At 36.9% G+C, this 19201-nt stretch overlaps 1 protein-coding gene across 1 annotated transcript in view; it reads left to right on the top strand.

Moving 5' to 3' along the window:
- The window catches only part of LOC104080402 (KH domain-containing, RNA-binding, signal transduction-associated protein 3-like), a gene marked incomplete at its 5' end in the record, with an annotated part of 56203 nt that overhangs the window by 11943 nt on the left and 25059 nt on the right, over positions 1-19201 (top strand). The window contains 3 exons of the mRNA XM_009582783.1: positions 1204-1343; positions 12831-12938; positions 14316-14508. Of these exons, the coding sequence (XP_009581078.1) occupies positions 1204-1343; positions 12831-12938; positions 14316-14508 (441 nt within the window). The remainder of the gene's footprint in view (positions 1-1203; positions 1344-12830; positions 12939-14315; positions 14509-19201) is intronic.

Raw genomic sequence — 19201 nt, 5'->3', positions numbered from 1 at the left:
AGGATAATTGAGATCTTTGAATTCACAAAGTTTTAACCTCCTTTCAAAGCAGAGTTATGTTTCAGAGTTGTCTGATGCAAGGCTACCCGTCAGTCTTTTGGTACCTGCCTAGTGCATAAATGTAATACTCAGATTTCCAGTAAAAGATGCAGATCCTTTGTTTTGTAATTGAATTGTTCAAATACCTCCCATTTTACAAACCTTCCTTCTTTGAAATGGGAGGCTTTGCAGAAGATAAGAGCTGTTATATCAGAAGTATCACTTCATTCTTATTAGAGGACCTATTAATATTTTGATACTTACTTTGTACGTATACATGTTGAGTAAAATATTTATTTTTCTGATTCACCTTTACAGGTGCATTCTTTGGCTCCCTTTAAGTGAAGGAAAAATGATAGAAAAATATGTATAGCTCAAGAGTTCATTGCTGTATCTGTTTTATTCCTGTGTGATGTGCTAGTTTTGGAGGTTGACTAAAGGTCCCTGAAAAGACTCTTGTGTATTTTAGAAGTACCGTATTAATTCCATGTAAATAACTTCAGCTTTCTTTTTGATAGACCTTGAGAGAAGATTTGTGCACAATAAGAAACAAGCCACGTGTCTTCAGCTTGTTTACTGTTGCATATTGTAAAATCGAAATTTTTGGAGCTCTTTTTATTAGATAATAGTGCATGTGTGTATAGAATGAATTTCCTTGTTTATTCTTTCTTTAACTCCTGGTTTTAAAAGTGTAGATATCTATAACCTATTCCTTCTTTGTGAGGCGCTGTTCTCAACAGTGTGTTTATTCTTTACTGCTTTGCAACCCCAGGCAATGGGATTTTTCCTGCTTTGAACACACTGTCATTCTACAGCTGGAACTACAAACCAGATCTCAGCTCAGAATATGGGACCTTGATTTTTTTGTTGTTATTTTTCCCTCTATCTGCAGCATTTTAACATTGGCATTTTAAGTGGTAATGCTACATGGAGGTACTATGCAATGGGAAAGAAAACCATTCCTGACCAAAAATTGTAGTTAATATGTAGAACTCTTTTAGAAATTTTTGTCTGAATAATATGCCTGTAGTAGTATTCTGCATATTAAACTTTTTCAGTGGGATGTTCAACTTTTTTAAAGGAAACTTTCAGGATCAGTGTTTGCTGATACTAACTTGGTGGTTGAACAGTTTGGTTTTTTCTCACTCTGCCCCCCTGTTTTAGGACTACAATGATGAAATCAGACAGGCACAGCTTCAAGAATTAACATATTTAAATGGTGGTTCAGAAAATGCAGAAGTTCCAGTAGTTCGTGGAAAACCATCTATTCGAGCAAGAGGAGTACCAGTTCCTGCTTTGGCCAGGTAAGTATCTCAGCTGCAGTGGAATTTCATTTGAATGTATTTTAAGCTTCTCCCTTCAAACACCTCCCCCCCCCACCACCCCCGAGTACAACAGTAAAATTCATGAAGGACTCTGAAAATATGAGCAAAAGATAAGGGAAACAGTCTTGATTCATTGAAGATAGTCTAATTAGTTTAGACTGAATTAACAATGGTGCTGAAATTTGTCTTATGAAACTTGAAGACACCTATGTTAAAAAACAATGTACGTCATACAAGATGTTCCATCTTACTGTGTGAGCACCTGCTTGACTTCTGACTTTCATTTGCTCCTTAGGTGCATGTAGGGTCTGTGTATTGGCCCTGTGGAGCTCATGGCTTTGAAAAACTGGTAAATCTGTCTTGCCTAATTGACATATGAATTTCAGCGATTTCTCTAACTTATGGAATATACGTATTCCTTTTTTATAGCATTACCAAGTTTTCGTAGTCGTGAATAAAATGTTATAGAAGTGCTTTGGAGGTAGAATTTGGATTTAGTTTCATCTGAGTGGCACTTATTTCATAAAAAAAAAAAGGCTTTTGTTTGATTCAGGAATAGGCAAGTCTACTGCTTCTTTTGCTTTATTTTTCTTTGACACAGGAGGTGTTTTATTTTTACTCTAGCATCCCCTATCTTCCTTGCAGTACTGAGATGACAGCTTCAACTCCTTTGAGTCCTGAAGTGTGAAAACAAACTAAATAAAGTGCATAACTGTTTCTGTAACAGTACAGAGAGATTGCAGCAGCTGAGTGTAACTGTTTTCTATGGTGAACTATTTTCCTTCAGTTGTGGCTATGGTGCTTATTAATGCAAGCTTGAAACTTACGTTTCAGTTTTTAAGAAGAATTTCAAAATAATATTCTGAAGTGTTTTAACTCAGATTAAGCATGTTAGAAGAAAAAGCACTGAGGAATTATTCCATTTATACAGATCTGTTTAGTTACATGTATCCTGTAATAATAATTGCAAATGCAATGCAGAATGAATCTTAATTTAGAGAATTTACACTGACTGTTGGTTGTGTCCTGTAAGAATATAATTATTTTCTCTAAATCAACAAATTTTTGTTCTTATATTGTGTAATATATCTATTCTGCTTCTTTTCTTGATTTTGATGTTCAGAGTAGTGGTAATTATATACCAAGGTTCACTTCTTTAGCACTGTAATCAGCCATACGAAAGTAAGTGCTTGCAAATTAGAGATCTCATTTCATTTTTGGAGATTGTTTTTTGCTAATTCTTTCCCATAAATGCCTGTAACAGCTCTGCTACAGATGCTTAGTACAGAGACACCCACAGTTCTATTTCATGTTTTCCTTTTTCGTATGTCCTTAAGCTAGTGTTTGATACAGAAGTTAGTTATGGTTTGGTCTGATCTTATCACTAATACCTAATTTCCACTACTGGTATCTAGCACATGCATGCATAATTAACTTTTCATAGTCCTGAATTTCTAACGTCACTAGTTCCATCCTCCGGATTTTGGTAAATTATTTTTTCAAACCTGCATTTTATACAAGACGTATATGCTGTTAGGTAGCTCACAAAATCCTTTAGTTCATCCTATTGGCATACAACTATTGAAGTGTCTTCAGGGTAAATTTAAATGTTATTAGTATTTGATTTGGAGATGATGCTAAAAATTGTATTTATCTCCTTTTTTATGTGTTCTAAAGAAAACTGAAATGTTGTTGGCTTGTTTGACTTGACTTGACCTTACTTTAAGGCTTGTCTTAAACTCCAAGACTTTTTCACCTCAAATTGAAGTGCTCTGTTAGCATAAAAGATTCCTTGAGTGAAATTTAATGGCATTGCTACTGAGATACTACAGCCATTGTGTTAAAGATCTCAAACTCAGTTGCAATGCTCTGATTCTTTTTTAGCACCAACTGATTTCAGTGAGTAATACTTTTGTTGAATGAAAGCTTTGTTAAAGGCTTTGTCTTAGTGTTAAATAAAACAGTTTTGATAGCAAGCATCCCTGGGATCTAGGAGAGGTTGAAGCAAAGCTTGAGAAGACTTGTAAAATGATGTCTAAAACCTCGATCCTAACCTCTCTTTATAATCTGTAGAATGTTTTTAAGGTATCAACCTTGATACCTGAAACATTCTGTGAGGATGCAATAACAGAGTGTGTTTAAGTTCCCAATTTTTTAAGCCTTTTATTCCTGAATAGTTTCACTTAAAAAACCAAAGTACTAATTTATGCCTTCTTTTACTCCTTATCAGACATGTTGAAACTGGAGATAATGCATCTTATCAAGTGCCTTCTTTTATGAAGACTTGTTATGTGTATGTTTAGCTCCATACCAAAATTTTACTTTGTAGAAAACAATACATTTGTTATGCTTGCATACAAAATTCTAGCTTGTGCACAGGTATTCCCGTATATGGTAAGTAATTTCCTAATGGTTGTCATTTGGTAATTTTTTTATTCTGCTATTTCTGGCTTGTTCAGGATTTTCTTGACTGAATTTTTTGACTCTAGAGCCAAGTAAGATTTTGGGGGTGAGTGGATGGAATTTGCTGTGGAAGGATTGTGTGTGTTTTGAGCTTTGCCTTTAAGAATATGCTTTTCTTATCATTGATCTTGGGCGTATAGCTGCTTCCTTCTGCCCTCTTGCCCCCATTTTTTCCTTCATCCTAATACTGTTGAAGATGACCTTCAGATGCAATTACAACGCTTCTATTTTCTGTGACGTTTATGCTAAACATTTAAACTCTTTAGGTAGTACCTGCCTGTTCAGTGCAACAAAAGAAAGACATGAAAATCTTTCCCTGGTGAAAGTCTGGTTTTCATTCCTTTGTTTTTATTGTAAACTGACATTGTTCTTAAATGGTTTTTTGGAGGTGACTATATAAAATGAAGGATCATACAAGTTACTTTTAAATTTATTGTGCTAGCAAGCTTAGAGAATCCATGATGTTTAATGTGATACTGTTATAGTGAATAGCTAGAAGATGTACGTCTTCTGGAATCATTTTTTCTTTAATGCATTTGGATTCCCATCCTGAATCAGTGCAATATAAATGATAGTACTACTGAAATGTGAATTGAGACTTCTAATTAACTGAAGACTGCAAAGAAACATGTGTTAACATACATAATGTACACCTCTAAGGACATTTTTGCAAATAAAGTTGCATTTCTTCTCTCTAAAACTTCACATTCCTATTTTAAGAATAAAAATAAGATTTAAGGATCACTCAATTCTGACTCAAACTAATATATTGGAAAAGTGAAATTCTAGAGGATGATACTAGTAAGTCTAAGAATATGGATAAATCTTCCTTGCTACCTTGGGGTGGGGGGGGAACCAATTCATGTCACTTATAGCTAGAAATCGCTGTTAAAATCATAGATGGGGCATCCACAGCTTCTCTGGGCAACCTGTTCCAGTATCTCACCACCCTCATCGTGAAGAATTTCTTCCTTATGTCCAATTTAAATCTACCCTCTTTCAGTTTAAAACCATTGCCCCTTGTCCTATGACTACAGGCCCCAGTAGAAAGTCTCTCTATCTTTCTTATAAGCAGCCCCCCCTTAAGTACTGAAAGGCCATAATAAGGGAGACCTGGTTGGGTTCACTGACCAGATTGAGAGGAATTGTATTTGAAAGCAGATATTTTGGTTTCACTAAGATGAGGGGAGGAGAAAGTAATTTCTCATAAAGCCAACCTGTAAGAATAGTCTAATTAAAGAAATAACAAAATTCTGGTTTAAGTTTGTGTGAGTTTGTGGGTTGTTTTACTTTTTCCACTTATTCTTTTTATTCATATTTCAGTGTATACATGGGTGGGATCCTAATGGTTGAATGACTGTCACTCTATCAGGGGACAAATAAAACTGTTACAGAAATTGTAGGTTAGAACTTGCTGTCTTATGTCAAAAGTAATATGAAGTGATGTGGATCAGTGCTGTAATGTGTTCAAAACTTCCAATTGTTCTTTGTTAGTCATCAGATCAAACTTAAGTCATTCCTGTCATGTCTGCAGTCAACTGGTTTCTTTTTTGAAGAATAACTTTTTGTTGAATTCCAAGTGTTTCTTTGTTGAATAATACAGTGTTAGGGAACTGGTCCTAAATTTCACAAGTATTTTTATTTTAAAGCTATTCTTACATTCACTTCCCCTTCTGGAGGGGAGATATTGAAAAGGATCTTCATATCATAAAAACTCATTTAATTTTTGTTCTTTCACTAAAACAAAGTGAAGGAAAGTTGTGAACTGACTCTAGTTGTGATTCCATAATCAGAGTAATTTTACTAACTCAGTCATCCAGTGAAAGGAGAAACTTGAAATAAAAATCAGTATAATACTAGAGAGAAGAAAGTGATAAATGAAAAGATAAGAAAGCAGACCTCTTGCTTAGAGAACCTGGAAGGGAGTAGCGACTGGACACTAATCCTGCTATGGATGAGGGCAACAATTTAGTTTGCTGGAAACAAATCATAGAAACATTATGGGACTACTATAAAGTAGATATGTCAAAAATTATTGCTAATAAAGGTCAAAGAGGAAGTGTTTAAGTAGTTTTCTATGGATGTATTTAAGTTGTATGAATTGGTAAAGTACTATTTTAGTGGCAGTCAAGGATTAGGTTACTACCTGTGAACAAATGTTGTGAGTCCAACATAGTATAATGTGGTTCTTAGTGATACTAGGTTTTCTTTAGAATGTTTTTCCACACATTAAACTCTTTGATAAATCGCTTGCTGTTTGAATAATTACAAAATGCAGTGCTTAAGTAATATTTTAACTGTACATTGTAAGGTACACTTTTCAGGTTTTTATACATCAAAATTATCTTCTATAATTACTATACTGCACTTACAAATCACACTAGCACATTTTAACACTTTTGTGAAAGGCCTGTTCTCTCATTCTCTTGTGTATTTATGATAACTTTATAGAAATTAAGTGCTTCGCTTTTTATTCGTCATTTTTTCCTCTCATATACTACATTGTGAGTATAAATGAAACTTATGGGAGGAAGATTCAGCATCCAACAAAAATTGTTTTCATGACACTATCTTCAAAGGATGCTGTGACATGAATTAAATTAGATTATTTCCCCCCACTTTTCTGGTACAGCGTTCAGTGTGTAGTGAAAACAAAATATATTAAATGAGTTACTGGGATTTGCTTTATTTAATCTCTAGTCCATGGCACCCAAATTGAAAAAGACCTTTTTTCACTGCAGAGCCTACAAGTTTATTACATACCTATGGGAGTAAAATTATTTGTAATTTAATCACCTAAATTATCTGTGCATTTAATGGGGAAGGGTTAACTTCATTCACTGGCCATTCATCATGGCCAGATTAATAAATTCAGGAAAATCAAAACCAAACTGATAATAAAGATGAAATGGAGAAGTATTTTAGATTTTCTCACATAGCCATAGTAATCTGTTTTAGGGCAGTAAAACATTTCTTTGAAAGTAGGACTCTGGTCTGAAGTACATAGATGATCCCTGTGTTTTTAAAGCATTTCTGGAGGTGATGATAATAGCCTGGCTAGAAGATTTACTGAGTATGTTTAAGTACTGTCTATTTAACTACGACAGTCTGTTTAGAATAAAATAAGTTACTAAGTACTTAAGGAGCAGGGTTTCCCTCATCCAAGGAAATCTATGAGATTCTGAATAGCATACTGATGTAAGATTCAGAAGAATAGAGTTTTTCTTACAAATGTGGCAAAAAGAAAACCAAACAGTAGTGTCTCCTGTGATGCGTCAGTACTCATGTATTTGCAATATCATAAATCTGAGGGTCACAGGCAAGGACCTTTTTATTTCAGGTGTCCTGAAAATAAGGCACATGAAGTTTGTTTCAAAGTACTTACACAATCAAAGTATACAAAAAATTTGAAGATGGATATGTGGGGGAGTTCAGTACCTATTTGTGTACACTGCTAGCCTGGATATATTGGCAGTCTCAGTACTGTAAAAGATGTTCTTTTGGGCACTAGGGTAAAGAGGACATTCAAAAGACTTCTGAAAGGGAATGAGATGACAGCATGGTATGAGGAGGGAAAATAAGGGCAAAACCACCCTTCTTGTATTTCAGAATATAAGCAGGTAGTCGAGGCTGACAAATGAGTTTTGATAACATACAACTTTCAAGGTTTGGGGATAATGCTTTGTGGCCTGTAGAAGTGGAAACAATGATACTTTCTTCTGTAACAAAGAAATGGTGGAAGGATTAAGAGGTCTAACACGCAAGGGAGACTGATCAAATTTCAGATTCAGAAGCATTCTGATTGAGGGTTAATATAGTACAGTTTTCTTTATCAAAAGGAAGTTATTTCCAGTAGTTGTGCTGCTTGTAGTGAAATCATGAATTATGTATTTGAACCAAAGTTGTGGCTCAAGACTGTTTCATAGTTATTTGAACAAATGTGCCATAATTTTAATTAAAATAAACAGGAATTTGGTATCTAAACATGGATGCTCCAGGAAGTTTCAAGATTCTAAACCCTCAATTAACATGAAAGAATATCTGATTTTGGGAGAGGAGCCCTTCATTGTCTTAAAGTTTTGATGTCACCTGAAGTCTCCATGCCAAATAATTTTTCATGTTTGGAAAGAAAGGCTATTTCAGGTGTTTTTATGAAGAAAAAAAAATAGTCTATAAGCTGTGTGCAAAGAGGAGAATTGGTGATGGCAGCTGAAATTTGGCCTGCAGGATGATGTCCTTGGTCAAAGAAGCAAGCAGTGAAAGACTTCAAGGGACTAGGAGCCATAATGAATTTGATTTGATGGTAAGATATCTCTGTGAATGTGGTAGAACAGGCCTGAGATGTCTTGATTTGGATGGAGTAAGTAGAAGAATGAATCTAAATGTTAGCAGATGCACCAAGGTTTTTGAATTTATAGGTGAGACAGTTGTAGAAGAAAAAGGGTAAAGAAAAGACCCTCTGTGCAGTTTCTTCAGAGAGCTAAGAAGCAGATGGATACCCCTCAAAAGTAGTTGATTAGGAGAAGAAAAGCCCAGGAAAGGGAAAGAATAAGATTCCAAAAGGAAAAATGTCATTGGATCAGAAATGGTAAATACAACATGGAATATGTGGAAAAACTCCGTAGGAAATCTAGCTGAAAAGTTATTAGATACCCACTGGGAGTGCTTTTTAATATGCTGTGTATATTTGCACAACACTATGTCCAAGGTATAAAGGGAAGAAAGACTATTAGCACATTCACTAAACTTAATGGTAGTAGCGGGTTACGTTCAAGTATGTGTGAGTGAAGCTTTTACTTAAAGTAAAATAAAACCACTTCAACCTTAAACACCTGGAGAAATATGTAAATTATAAAATAGTGAAATGGAAAACAAGAGTAGGCAAAATGGATCAGAATTGAGAGCTGTGGAAGGATTAGCTAAAACATAGGTGGAAGATAAGAATTGTAAGAGATATGTGGGGACTAAAGGGCCCTAGGGCCATTGGTTCTGCCCCTAATGGATAGACATGTCTGCTGCATAGACGTGAGTAGAGATGACTTACAGGAGTCATCAGTGATGTGGTGAGGGATGTCAAAGTCAATAAGAACTGCTTCTATGAATACTTAAGTAGTGATAGGAAGACCAGTGAAAATGTGGGCCTACTGCTAAATGGGAGCAGGGGCCCTGGTGACACAGGGCATGGAAAAGACTACCTAATGACTTCTTGGGCTCAGTCTTTACTAGTAAGAGGGGCCTTCTAAAATCCAAGGACCCAAAGATGAGGGGGAAAGCATACCATTGGTGGAAGAGGATCAGGTTAGAGAACAGCTAAGCAAACTGGACATATATAAGTCTATGGGCTCTGATAGGATGCACCCATGAGTGCTGAGGGAGCTGGCAGATGTCATTGTGAAGCCACTCTCAATCTTTGAACAACAATCTTTGAACAATCATGGAGATTAGGAGAGGTTCTTGAGGACTGGAGGAAAGTAAATGTCACTTGAACCTTCAAAAATGGCAAGGAGGACCTGGTGAACTATAGGCTGGTCAGCCTCACCTCAGTCCCTGGGAAGATGATGGAGCAACTAATCCTGGAAATCATTTCCAGGCACATAAATGACAAGGTCATCAGGAGTAGTAAACATGGATTCACAAAAGGGAAGTCATACTCGATCAACATGACAGCGTTCTATGATGAAGTGACTGGCCTGGTAAGTAAGGGGAGAGCAGTGGATGTTGTCTGCTGTGACTTCAGGAAGACTGTCTCCCATAAGATCCTCATAGAGAAACTGTTGATGTATAGGCTGGATGAGGAGACAGGTGGATTGAGGTTTGGCTGACTGGCTAGGCCCAGAGGGTGGTGATCAGTGGTACAAAGTCCAACTGGAGGTTAATAACAAGCAGTGTACCCCAGGGGTCAATACTGAGTCCAGTCCTGTTTAACTTCATTAATGATCTGGATGATGGGGCAGAGTGTACACTCAGCAAGTTTGCGGGTGACTCTGAACTGGGAGTAGTGGGTGATATGCCAGAGGGTTGTGCTGCCATCCAGAGGGACATCAACAGGTTGGAGAAATGGTCTGACAGGAACCCTGTGAAGCTCAACAAGGGGAAGTGCAAAGTCCTGTACTTGGGGCAGAACAACCCTGTGCACCAATATATGCTGGAGGCTACCCACCTGGAAGACAACTTAGCAGAAAAGGACCTGGGTGGACACCAGGTTGAACATGAGCCAGCAATGTGTACTTGCTGCAAAGAAGGCTAATGGTAACCTGGGCTGCATTAGTGCTTGCAAGCCAAGGGAGGTGATCCTTCCCCTGTGCTCATCACTGGTGAGACCACACCTGGAGAGCTGGGCCCCATTTCTGGGCTCCCCAGTACAAGGGGGACATGGGCACATACTGCAGAGAGTTCAGCAAAGGGCCACAAAGATGATGAAGGGTATGGAGCACCTGTGAGGAAAGCCTGAGAGCTGGGACTGTTCAGCCTAGAGAAGGGGAGGCTTTTTTTGGTGGTACCCAGTGACAGGACACTGGCAGTTGCCCAGAGAGGTTGTGGAGTCTCCATCCTTGGAGACATTCAAAACCATGGGACATGGTCCTGGGCAAGTGGTTCCAGGTGGCGCTGCTTGAGCAGGAAATTGGATCAAATGACCTCTGGTAGTCCCTTCAAACCTCAACCATTCTGTCATTCAGTGATTGCAATTCATAGGAGCAGTCATAGTGGCTCAGGCCTTAAGGCAATCTGGTTTAATATTTTGTCTGTACATGTTGATATCCCCTGATTCTTACATTGGAAATGACTGCTGAATAACTCCTTATGTACCTTAAAATATCTCAAGTTGGAAGGGACCCATAAGGCTCATCAAGTCCAACTCCCTGCTCCTCGCAGGACTACCTAAAACTGAACCATATGACTAAGAGCATTGTCGAGATGCTCCTTGAACTCTGACAGGCTCTGACAGTGCCCTGACCACTTCCCTGGGGAGCCTGTTCCGTGACCACCCTCTCAGTGAAGAACCTCTTCCTAATGTCCAACCTGAACTTCCCCTGATGCAGCTTCATCCCATTTCCTTGTGTCCTATCACTCCTCACCAGAGAGAGGAGATCAGCACCTCCCCCTCCACTGCCCCCCTTGAGGAAGTTATAGACTGCGATGAGGTCACCCCTCAGCCTTCTCCATTCCTTTGATATTTCTATTGGATTCTATCATGTAAGCCTCAGTTGTCACTTGTAGTATGAAGTGCCTTAATTTACTTAATTGTTCCTTATATGTAAGCTGTTCCATACTGTTGGTCATCTTTGACATAGTTTCTGATGCATTTCCAGTTGTTCTATGTTCTTTCCGAATTAGGAAACAGGAAAATGAATACACACAGTTGGGTAATAAAGTTTTCTGTGTTCTCTTGTTATATTTTCTGAAATTGTATTTGTTTTTTACCATCCTGACCACTGGGCCACTCTTAATTATAGATGTTCTATAGGTGGTGAAAGCATCGAACTTATTACTTTGTATAAAGTTAGGATATATAAATTTGTGTTTGTGTGTGTATTAACTACCAAGTGTCCCCTCTTATAGTTTGCTGCTTTGAATTTTTTTTGCTCTTTTCCTTTCCTTAACATTCAGGTTGGGATTCAGCTAGAGATTAAAGAGCTAGGCATCTGAACCCCTGTTGTAGTTTATAGGAAGATAGTGCAATTACATTTATTTGCTCCTTTTGTTCTATAATTTGTTGCTAAGACAGTTGGCGGCACCATCCAATGCATTCCCCATAAGGAAAGGCTCTACCATGAGAACCTTGTCCAGTCTGTCTTGATTGTGTAGCAAAAAAACTTAATGTATACGTACATATATACATATCTCACTGTTCTTCACTGGTGATTTGGCCTCACTCTGGCAGGTTTCCTGATTCCAGAATGTTTAAAGGACTTTTTTGGGGCTTTCTACGAATTCTTTAAATTACCTCTGACTTGCTTTTCTGAGTATTTTACATTTGTTCTATTAGCATTTGTCCTTTGAGGTTAGAGATGGGTTCAGCTTTTCTAAGTGATACCTCTTTTAATTCCTCTCTACCCTGCTGTTGTAGCCTTATTGAGCTCCTTGTGCCCTTTCTCAAGCTTTTTCTTTTTTGATAATTGTTGTGTATTTGTTCTGACTTCCCATGGGATTTCTCTAAATGTCTTCCCATATTGTGTATATACATTTTACTTTTTAAAATCTTTTTAAATGTAATCTATATGGCTGCCCTTTTTCAAATTAAGCAATACCAGAACTGATCTGTTGTTTTTGCAAAGGTATGCAAATGTTCCTATTCAAGTGGTTCCTCAATATTTTGAGTCAGTTTCTGTTCATTGTTCATGTCAATCAAACTTCTTTAGTTCCCTGATAACTGCTTAATGAAATAACAATTTACAGTTCCTAAAAATTTGCTCTTAGCATTGTACCCTGATATGACTCAAATCTGCATGGTGGTAATTGAACTCTCCTGTTAGTGGGTTTCCTATCTCTGCACCTTTCTAGTCTCCTCCAGACTGGTGCAGTAACCATCTGAGTTGTGTAATACAGAACTATACATCTCAGATTGTTTATTCTTCCTACAGTAACTCTTAAAAAAAGCATGGAAATGGTCTCCTAATATAGGAGAAATATGATTTCCCACCCATCACCACTCCAATCCTATTAACTGTTTTTGAAATGCAGAAAAGACTTTCTCATAATATGGATCTGGTGTACTAATTACTCTTCAAGAATAAATTTATGCTGGCTCTAAAAAACTGTACTTTTTTCCCCCTCCCTCAAGTGTTTTTCCATGTTTTTCAGCATGTCCCACTTCCTGCTGCTTTCACTTGCACCCTGTCTGAAGGATGCCATGAAGATTATGGCTAGTGATTCTTGAGTCTTTTTACTGACCTCTTTTTTTACTTGGTATTGACTATTGTCTATGCCAATAGGTTCATTTCCCTTTCTTTGGCTTCACTTGGAAAGTGTCACATTTGCTATTTCTTTATATTACTTCAGCAGGCTGTGTCTGGGAACTTCACTGCTCACCCCTGCCCCCACTACAATGAAGTCAAATAAGCAGCTGGTACCCTGTCCTGAGGAGGCATTCTACAGATTAGCCAAAACCAAGTAATAAGCACAGTTTTAAATCACTTACTCTCTAGGCTTGTTTAAAATACTTTGTGACTGTGTTTTGATCAGTAATTAGAATTAATAAAATCTATCCTGATTGTATCAAGTATTTATGTTTTTGCATTCTTCATTTAGTGATGCAGTTTTTCAAATACTAATTATTTGTGGTAAAATGATTATATTTTTTCTGATAAGTTTACCAATGAGAAATTATATGACTTATTTGAAATGGGATAGGAAATCTTAAGGCCAAATCTGGGTCTTACTTTATAATATTGTTTAAGTTGGAAATTTCTACTGAAATCAGAACAGAGTATTTTCACTCAACTACTACACTTGAGATTAATTAGATGATGGCTTGATAGGTAGAAGGGTAGTGTAGAGCTTGTGCTTGTTTAGTTTCTTCTATGTATCTGTTAGTATTCAATAAGGGTGTGACTTCCTTAGAACAAGTCTATATGCCTACAGAGCAGTCATTTAAATTCAATTATAGTCCATGGGGTGAAATGATCTCCTTTAAAAAGGAGGTATCTATTAGCAGTATTTTAGACATCCTGTTTAAAAGAGGATAAATGATGCAAATTTCTCACAGATTGTACCTTTAAGTCTCTCCCTTTACTATAGGGAGGTGGGGGGAGGAATGCCACCTCTAAATGGATCAAATATTTTAGAAAGGTTTAGGTCTCAGATTCTTCATCCATGTTAAGTGTCTGAAGTAATGGAATGCAAGTTAATGCTTATCATTCTTTCAGAACTTTAAAAACAAATATACTGTTATTTCTTGTCCTTGAATACATACAGAACATCAGGTTATATCCTGTAATCACCCTGCACACTTATTACTTGTCTGAATGTTTCCTGCAACAGCTGGAAATCTCTCCTTTAGAACCAGAAGAAAATGTAATTTTTCTGACCCACTCACTCTTGCATGCGGTGTGATCTTTGGATTGCATTTAGGAGCTTACACAGGATCAGAAGGGAGTTGCAACTGATTCCTCTGTGCAGGGTTTGAGTACGATATAGCCTGACAGCTTCAGATTAACCTGTTATTCTATGATTGTGATTTCACATACTGTAAGTCAAATTCTAGTGAAGTTGACTGATTCCAGCAGATTGGTTTGGGTGTCTATGTGTATGCGAGTGACTCAAGCTAGTAAGAAGTTCATCACTGAATCACATGTCTAGTTTGTATCTTTCTGCATTTATTGCATAATGTGTGTAATTGGATTAAAGCGTACAGAAAAATGACAAAACTAAACTTTTAGACTTTTTCTGGCTGTAGCAAAGCAAAATTGTCGTGATGTGGGGGAGGGAGCTGTTGAAAGGGAGGCCGAGGGTGTAGTGTTTAATGGTAAGTGATCCATATATTCACAGGGGCCGTGGAGGAGTGCCTCCACCACCAGCAGGAGTACCCAGAGGGGCACCAGCACCCAGAGGAGTGCCTCCCAGCAGAGGACCAGTCAGTCGTAGCCGTGGACTTCTAGCACCTAGAGCAAGAGGAGTACCTCCGCCTGCAGGCTACCGGCCCCTTCCACCACCTCCAGCACAGGAGACATACGGTGAATATGTAAGTCGAGCTGTTGACATACTGTGCATAAAGTGTATAATTTTGGAGGGATGATCCTATCACTTTAGAACTCAGCAGAATCTCTTTAATTAGTACCAAATTAAGTCTTGCACCCACAATCTATGGTAAATGTGGACATCTCTCGTCACCTTTTCAGACTCGAACTGTTTCATATTAATAAAACTTCAGCTTATATGTACTACCATAAAGACATTTACAGTGCATTTGGCAAAACAGTTATGTACCTCTTAAACTTAGGTTTCTGCTTTACAAAAATCTGAAAAATCACATTGTTAGTAGATTTTTAATTCTCAACTAAAACTGAGAAAAGTATTCTACTCTTCTTCCTAAACCTATCTTAGTGGTCATATAACTGTTCAACAATTAGACAATTAAAATATTTTTATGAAAGCTTCAGAAATGATCCTAAAATTTTAACAATGTACAGTGTATCTCAATAAGCCATACATATTTACCTTGATTTTATTCTATTAAAAATTTAGAAACATATCAAAATACTTTATATTGTACATGACAAAATTATAGACAGTTTTGAATTGTTAGGGTAAATGTCATTTAAACTGAACTTTCAGAGCAGTGAGGTAAAGAAAAAATTAAATCAAAACTATCATAAAAATGGATTTAGTCTTATAGAAAAATAACACTTTCAAGGACAGTGCTTTTAATGTTTTATGTATCTTAAAGTTTTTAGCATGCCCTCTTTACAGCCAAGTCTATCTGGACTCTCTGTTGTTCAGACTAGAAAAAAGGAATTCCTGAGCTCCAGAAAATTATTTTGCTATTTAGACATTTTTGCTTTTGTCTCAAACTTTCTTCCACCTACCTTCTCCCTCTCTTCTTTCACCCCTGCAAACCATCTAAATCAAATCTCAACCCTTGTTCTTTTGATCAGAAACCTAATTTTCCATATATGGAAAGCTTTATGCAGAAAGAAGTTTAATGTCATTAGTGCAAACATTTATACATGTACCTGAACGATTCAGAAGAAATTAATGTAGTTTATTAATGTTATGAGAACTAGTACTTGAACACTATATCTAAATGTCCCCTGGCTATATGTGACTTGACTAGTCAAGGTGGCTACTGAAAATAAGTGGTTATTTCACAATGCTTTCAAAGGAATTGGTCCTCATTAAACAGCCTGTTTCGAGGGCATACACTGTAGAACACATGATGTGATAGAAAATAAACCTCTTTGAGTTTTATATTTAAATATAAAATATATTTTCATATTTATATATATCTGCTGTTTATAGCATGTGTATATAGAAGTGGCATGGATATAACAGCTGTTTGAATCAGTATCCTGATGTATGCTTTACTTCTGAGAGAGAATAATTAGAAAATAGCACTACAAAGAAAAATAGTGCTGTGCTAAATAACTTCTAAAAAGAATGTTCTCTAGAACTGGATCACTTACCTTCCAAACAAGATATCTTAACTGGGATAGATGTATTTGAAGCTGTAACTGATAAAGCAATGCTAGCTGGTCCATTTTAAAATTAACATATTTTCTGTGTCTCCTTTGTTAAAATGGAGATTCATTAGAATAAAGTTTTGCTAGGACATGAACCATTAGTGTATTGTATGTTAAATGTTAAGTCTAATGCATGGTGTGTTTTTCACCTGCACATTTGCAGTACATTTTCAAAGTGCCTTAACTATCTTTTACAGGTTAAAGTAACATGGTAGGAGTCATTACTAGTATTTCTGTCCTTTCCTTGCTAATTAGTGTTTAGCCATATCTAGTATTAAGTGCTGGTTTGCCAACCTGAATATCTGAGCAGGGTAAGGTGTCACTGTTTGAGAAGTGTCTGTAGAATGAGAACATCAGTGAGATTGTGGGTATCGTAAGAAGTTATTTTAAGCAGCATATAACTTCAGAGCCTTGGAGACTGGGATATCCAGAGAGGTTAAGGTGCAGCCTTTAGAACTTTTCCATTGAGGATTGGAAAGGCTGCAAAGATTCATGAAACTTTTCATTCCCTTAGACTTACAAGCCTCTGCTTTGTACTCATTAAAATAATGTGAAACTATGCAACTTCAGAAAGAAGCAAACTCTATTCTGGATGGAAGCCTTCAACCACTTGCCTTCTTGTAACTCTGTAAATATCTCAGAGATGATGCAGGGCTTTCAGTACATAAAGTCCTTGCTTATTTCCTCTGTGGTATACTATTAACCATACCTTGTGACAGAAAACAAGGCCATCATTGAGTCACAAAGCCTCCCTTTTCCTTCACTCCTTTGCTAACTTTTTTCTGTAATCCTTGAGACCAAGGATCTACAAGGATCTTACTCAGTTCTGCCTCCTGCCTATCCTAATCTCTCTCCTTCCTCTTCTTGATTGTTTTTTAAAAGACAATATCAAAATGTGAAGCGGAATATCTACTTCATTCTGAAAAACTGGAAGGGTTAATTCTGGAGGCAGTATCTCACACAGGGAAAATCATGCCACAGGCAAAAAAGTCATTCATTTGAATTTAGATGCGTTTTAACGTGGCCTCAAGATGAACAGAACTAGTGACCACTGCTGTCCCATGCTTGGAGCCCATAGGGGAGTTGTACAGGACTTGCCTGTTACAGAAAGCTCTACACAGAGGTAGACTACCTCTGTTGTCTGTCAGCTTTCTGGGATATTGGTAATGCTGACTGGATGTTTGATGTGGCCTTCTCTGCTGAAGTCATGCAACCTACTGGACTAGCAGCAATATCTGCACATTTTTCCAGTTCAATATAACTAGATTTCCCACTCCAGTGTTGCCAGGTCTCACTTACGTACCTCAGCACCACGACCCATTCCTCCTGGGACCTCACCATATTGTAAGTACCATGATGAAGTTTTTGAAGCGACTAAATGATAGTTCCTTATCGTTTTCTGTGAACACTGTCCTTTTAATAGCTGTAGCATCAGCTTAGACGATAGCAAAAATTCAGGCCTCTATAGCCAGCCAGCTTTATAATCACTATTCTAACCTCACTGCTCTGTTTGGTGCGATAAACTTTCTCTGAAGGCTAACGTGCCTCCCATTTTTATGTCCTCAACCGCTCAGGTCAGGAGAAAACCTAGTATGACGTGTGAAGCATGGTCAGGATTATTTTTATAATGCTTTGGATAAGGGAAATAACACTAGATGGTTGCTAGATTTATTGAAGCACTTGCAGATAGTTTCAGGGACATTGTTCTCAATTATTTGAGAATTTTTCTCTACTCATTGAACACAACTGTGTAATAGAAAAAAATATTTTCATGTATTTTCAAGTTGACAATTTATTCTATTAAGATAAGAAATAGAAATTGTATTTAACTACTAGCTGGAGGTTTTAAGCTTTTCCGTAACTTTGAATAAACAGGAAATTAGTAACAGTATGCTAGCAGTTCACTGCTTTTAATAGTGTTAATTCCTTAGCCAATGTTCAGTCAAACATAGGTTAGATGGTAACTGTTCAGTCTCAGGTCCTGTAGAGTAACAGTTGCTGCTCTCTGCCTCTTCCTGTTGTCCTCTTCTTACTAGCTTCAAACTTTGAGGCTTTTTCCAAACATAGCAATGTGGCTGAAGCTTTTTTAAGATTAGATTTTTATTTGCTGCTATTTTCATTTTACAAAGGTAAATATTTTGCAAATATTCTGTATTTCAATTCTGTACTTTTTATGAATATATTTGTGATCATGCCATGTCAAGTCACTGTTTGGCTGCTTAAATGTTTTAAATGCAAAGTGGGATTTATCTGAGTTGATAATCAGATTTTTTAGGCATTAAGAGTTGGACTTTAAACATGGATTTAAAACCCGTTGCTGTGGCAGTGTGGAATGTCTGCACTGAAAAATAAAACTCAGCAATCTAGCAAGTTATGGCCAAGACGTGCTTCAACACTACTTTGGAAAGCAATCAGATCTAAATATTCCTCCCTAGTATGTGTGTGGGAAGGTTGTGGCAGAGCTTTAGTTCTCTTTCTGGCAATTTTATTGATATTTTCTTGTGTTCAGACAAAGGTTACCTCAGCAGCAGATTTTTCTAATGCGGTGACCACATGTATAATTTCTAGCAGTTAGTGCTTCAATTAGAATGCTTCAATGAGATTGCTTTCTGTAATAAGAAATTGAATTAAGACGGAATGTCTACCAGTAAGAGACCTAGGGAGCCTTTCTAATGTTAAGTAAATTGTAACTTGAAAAAGAACATTATGAACTATTTCCAATTACATGCAAAGATTTTTTTAATTTACAGACACAGACTACTTAGAAGGGTATACAGAACAGTTGGATACAAAAGAGACGCTGATAACAGACTTCAAAATCTACTCTTTAAAAATTTATGTTTAGTTATTGCCTGATTCTGGAAGATCCTAAAGCTTAGGGATTGCTAAGTTTTAAAAAACTTTGTAGTTCCTGAAGTGTGCATTTCTGGATATTTCCAGAAATATGTTGCTTTTACTGGTGGACAAAGCAGTGCTTCAGACTTAATTCAGACTTAAGCTTGTAATCTTCATACTAAGTCTGTACTATGAGTATACTCACACTAACACACAAATAACATGCAACATTAATTTCAAATGTTTTTATTTGCTTAGTTGTTTTGAGTGTGAAGGTTATTTGTTCTGGTTGAATATGTGCTAGGCTCTTTCTAGATTAAAACAGATGAAAATCTACAAAATAAGAGCTTACAGTCTGTG

The sequence above is a fragment of the Fulmarus glacialis genome, unplaced genomic scaffold, assembly GCF_000690835.1.
Source record: "Fulmarus glacialis isolate BGI_N327 unplaced genomic scaffold, ASM69083v1 scaffold5718, whole genome shotgun sequence".
NCBI lineage: Eukaryota > Metazoa > Chordata > Aves > Procellariiformes > Procellariidae > Fulmarus > Fulmarus glacialis.
Note: the sequence above shows the minus strand (reverse complement) of the source record. Positions and strands in the feature narration are given on the sequence as shown.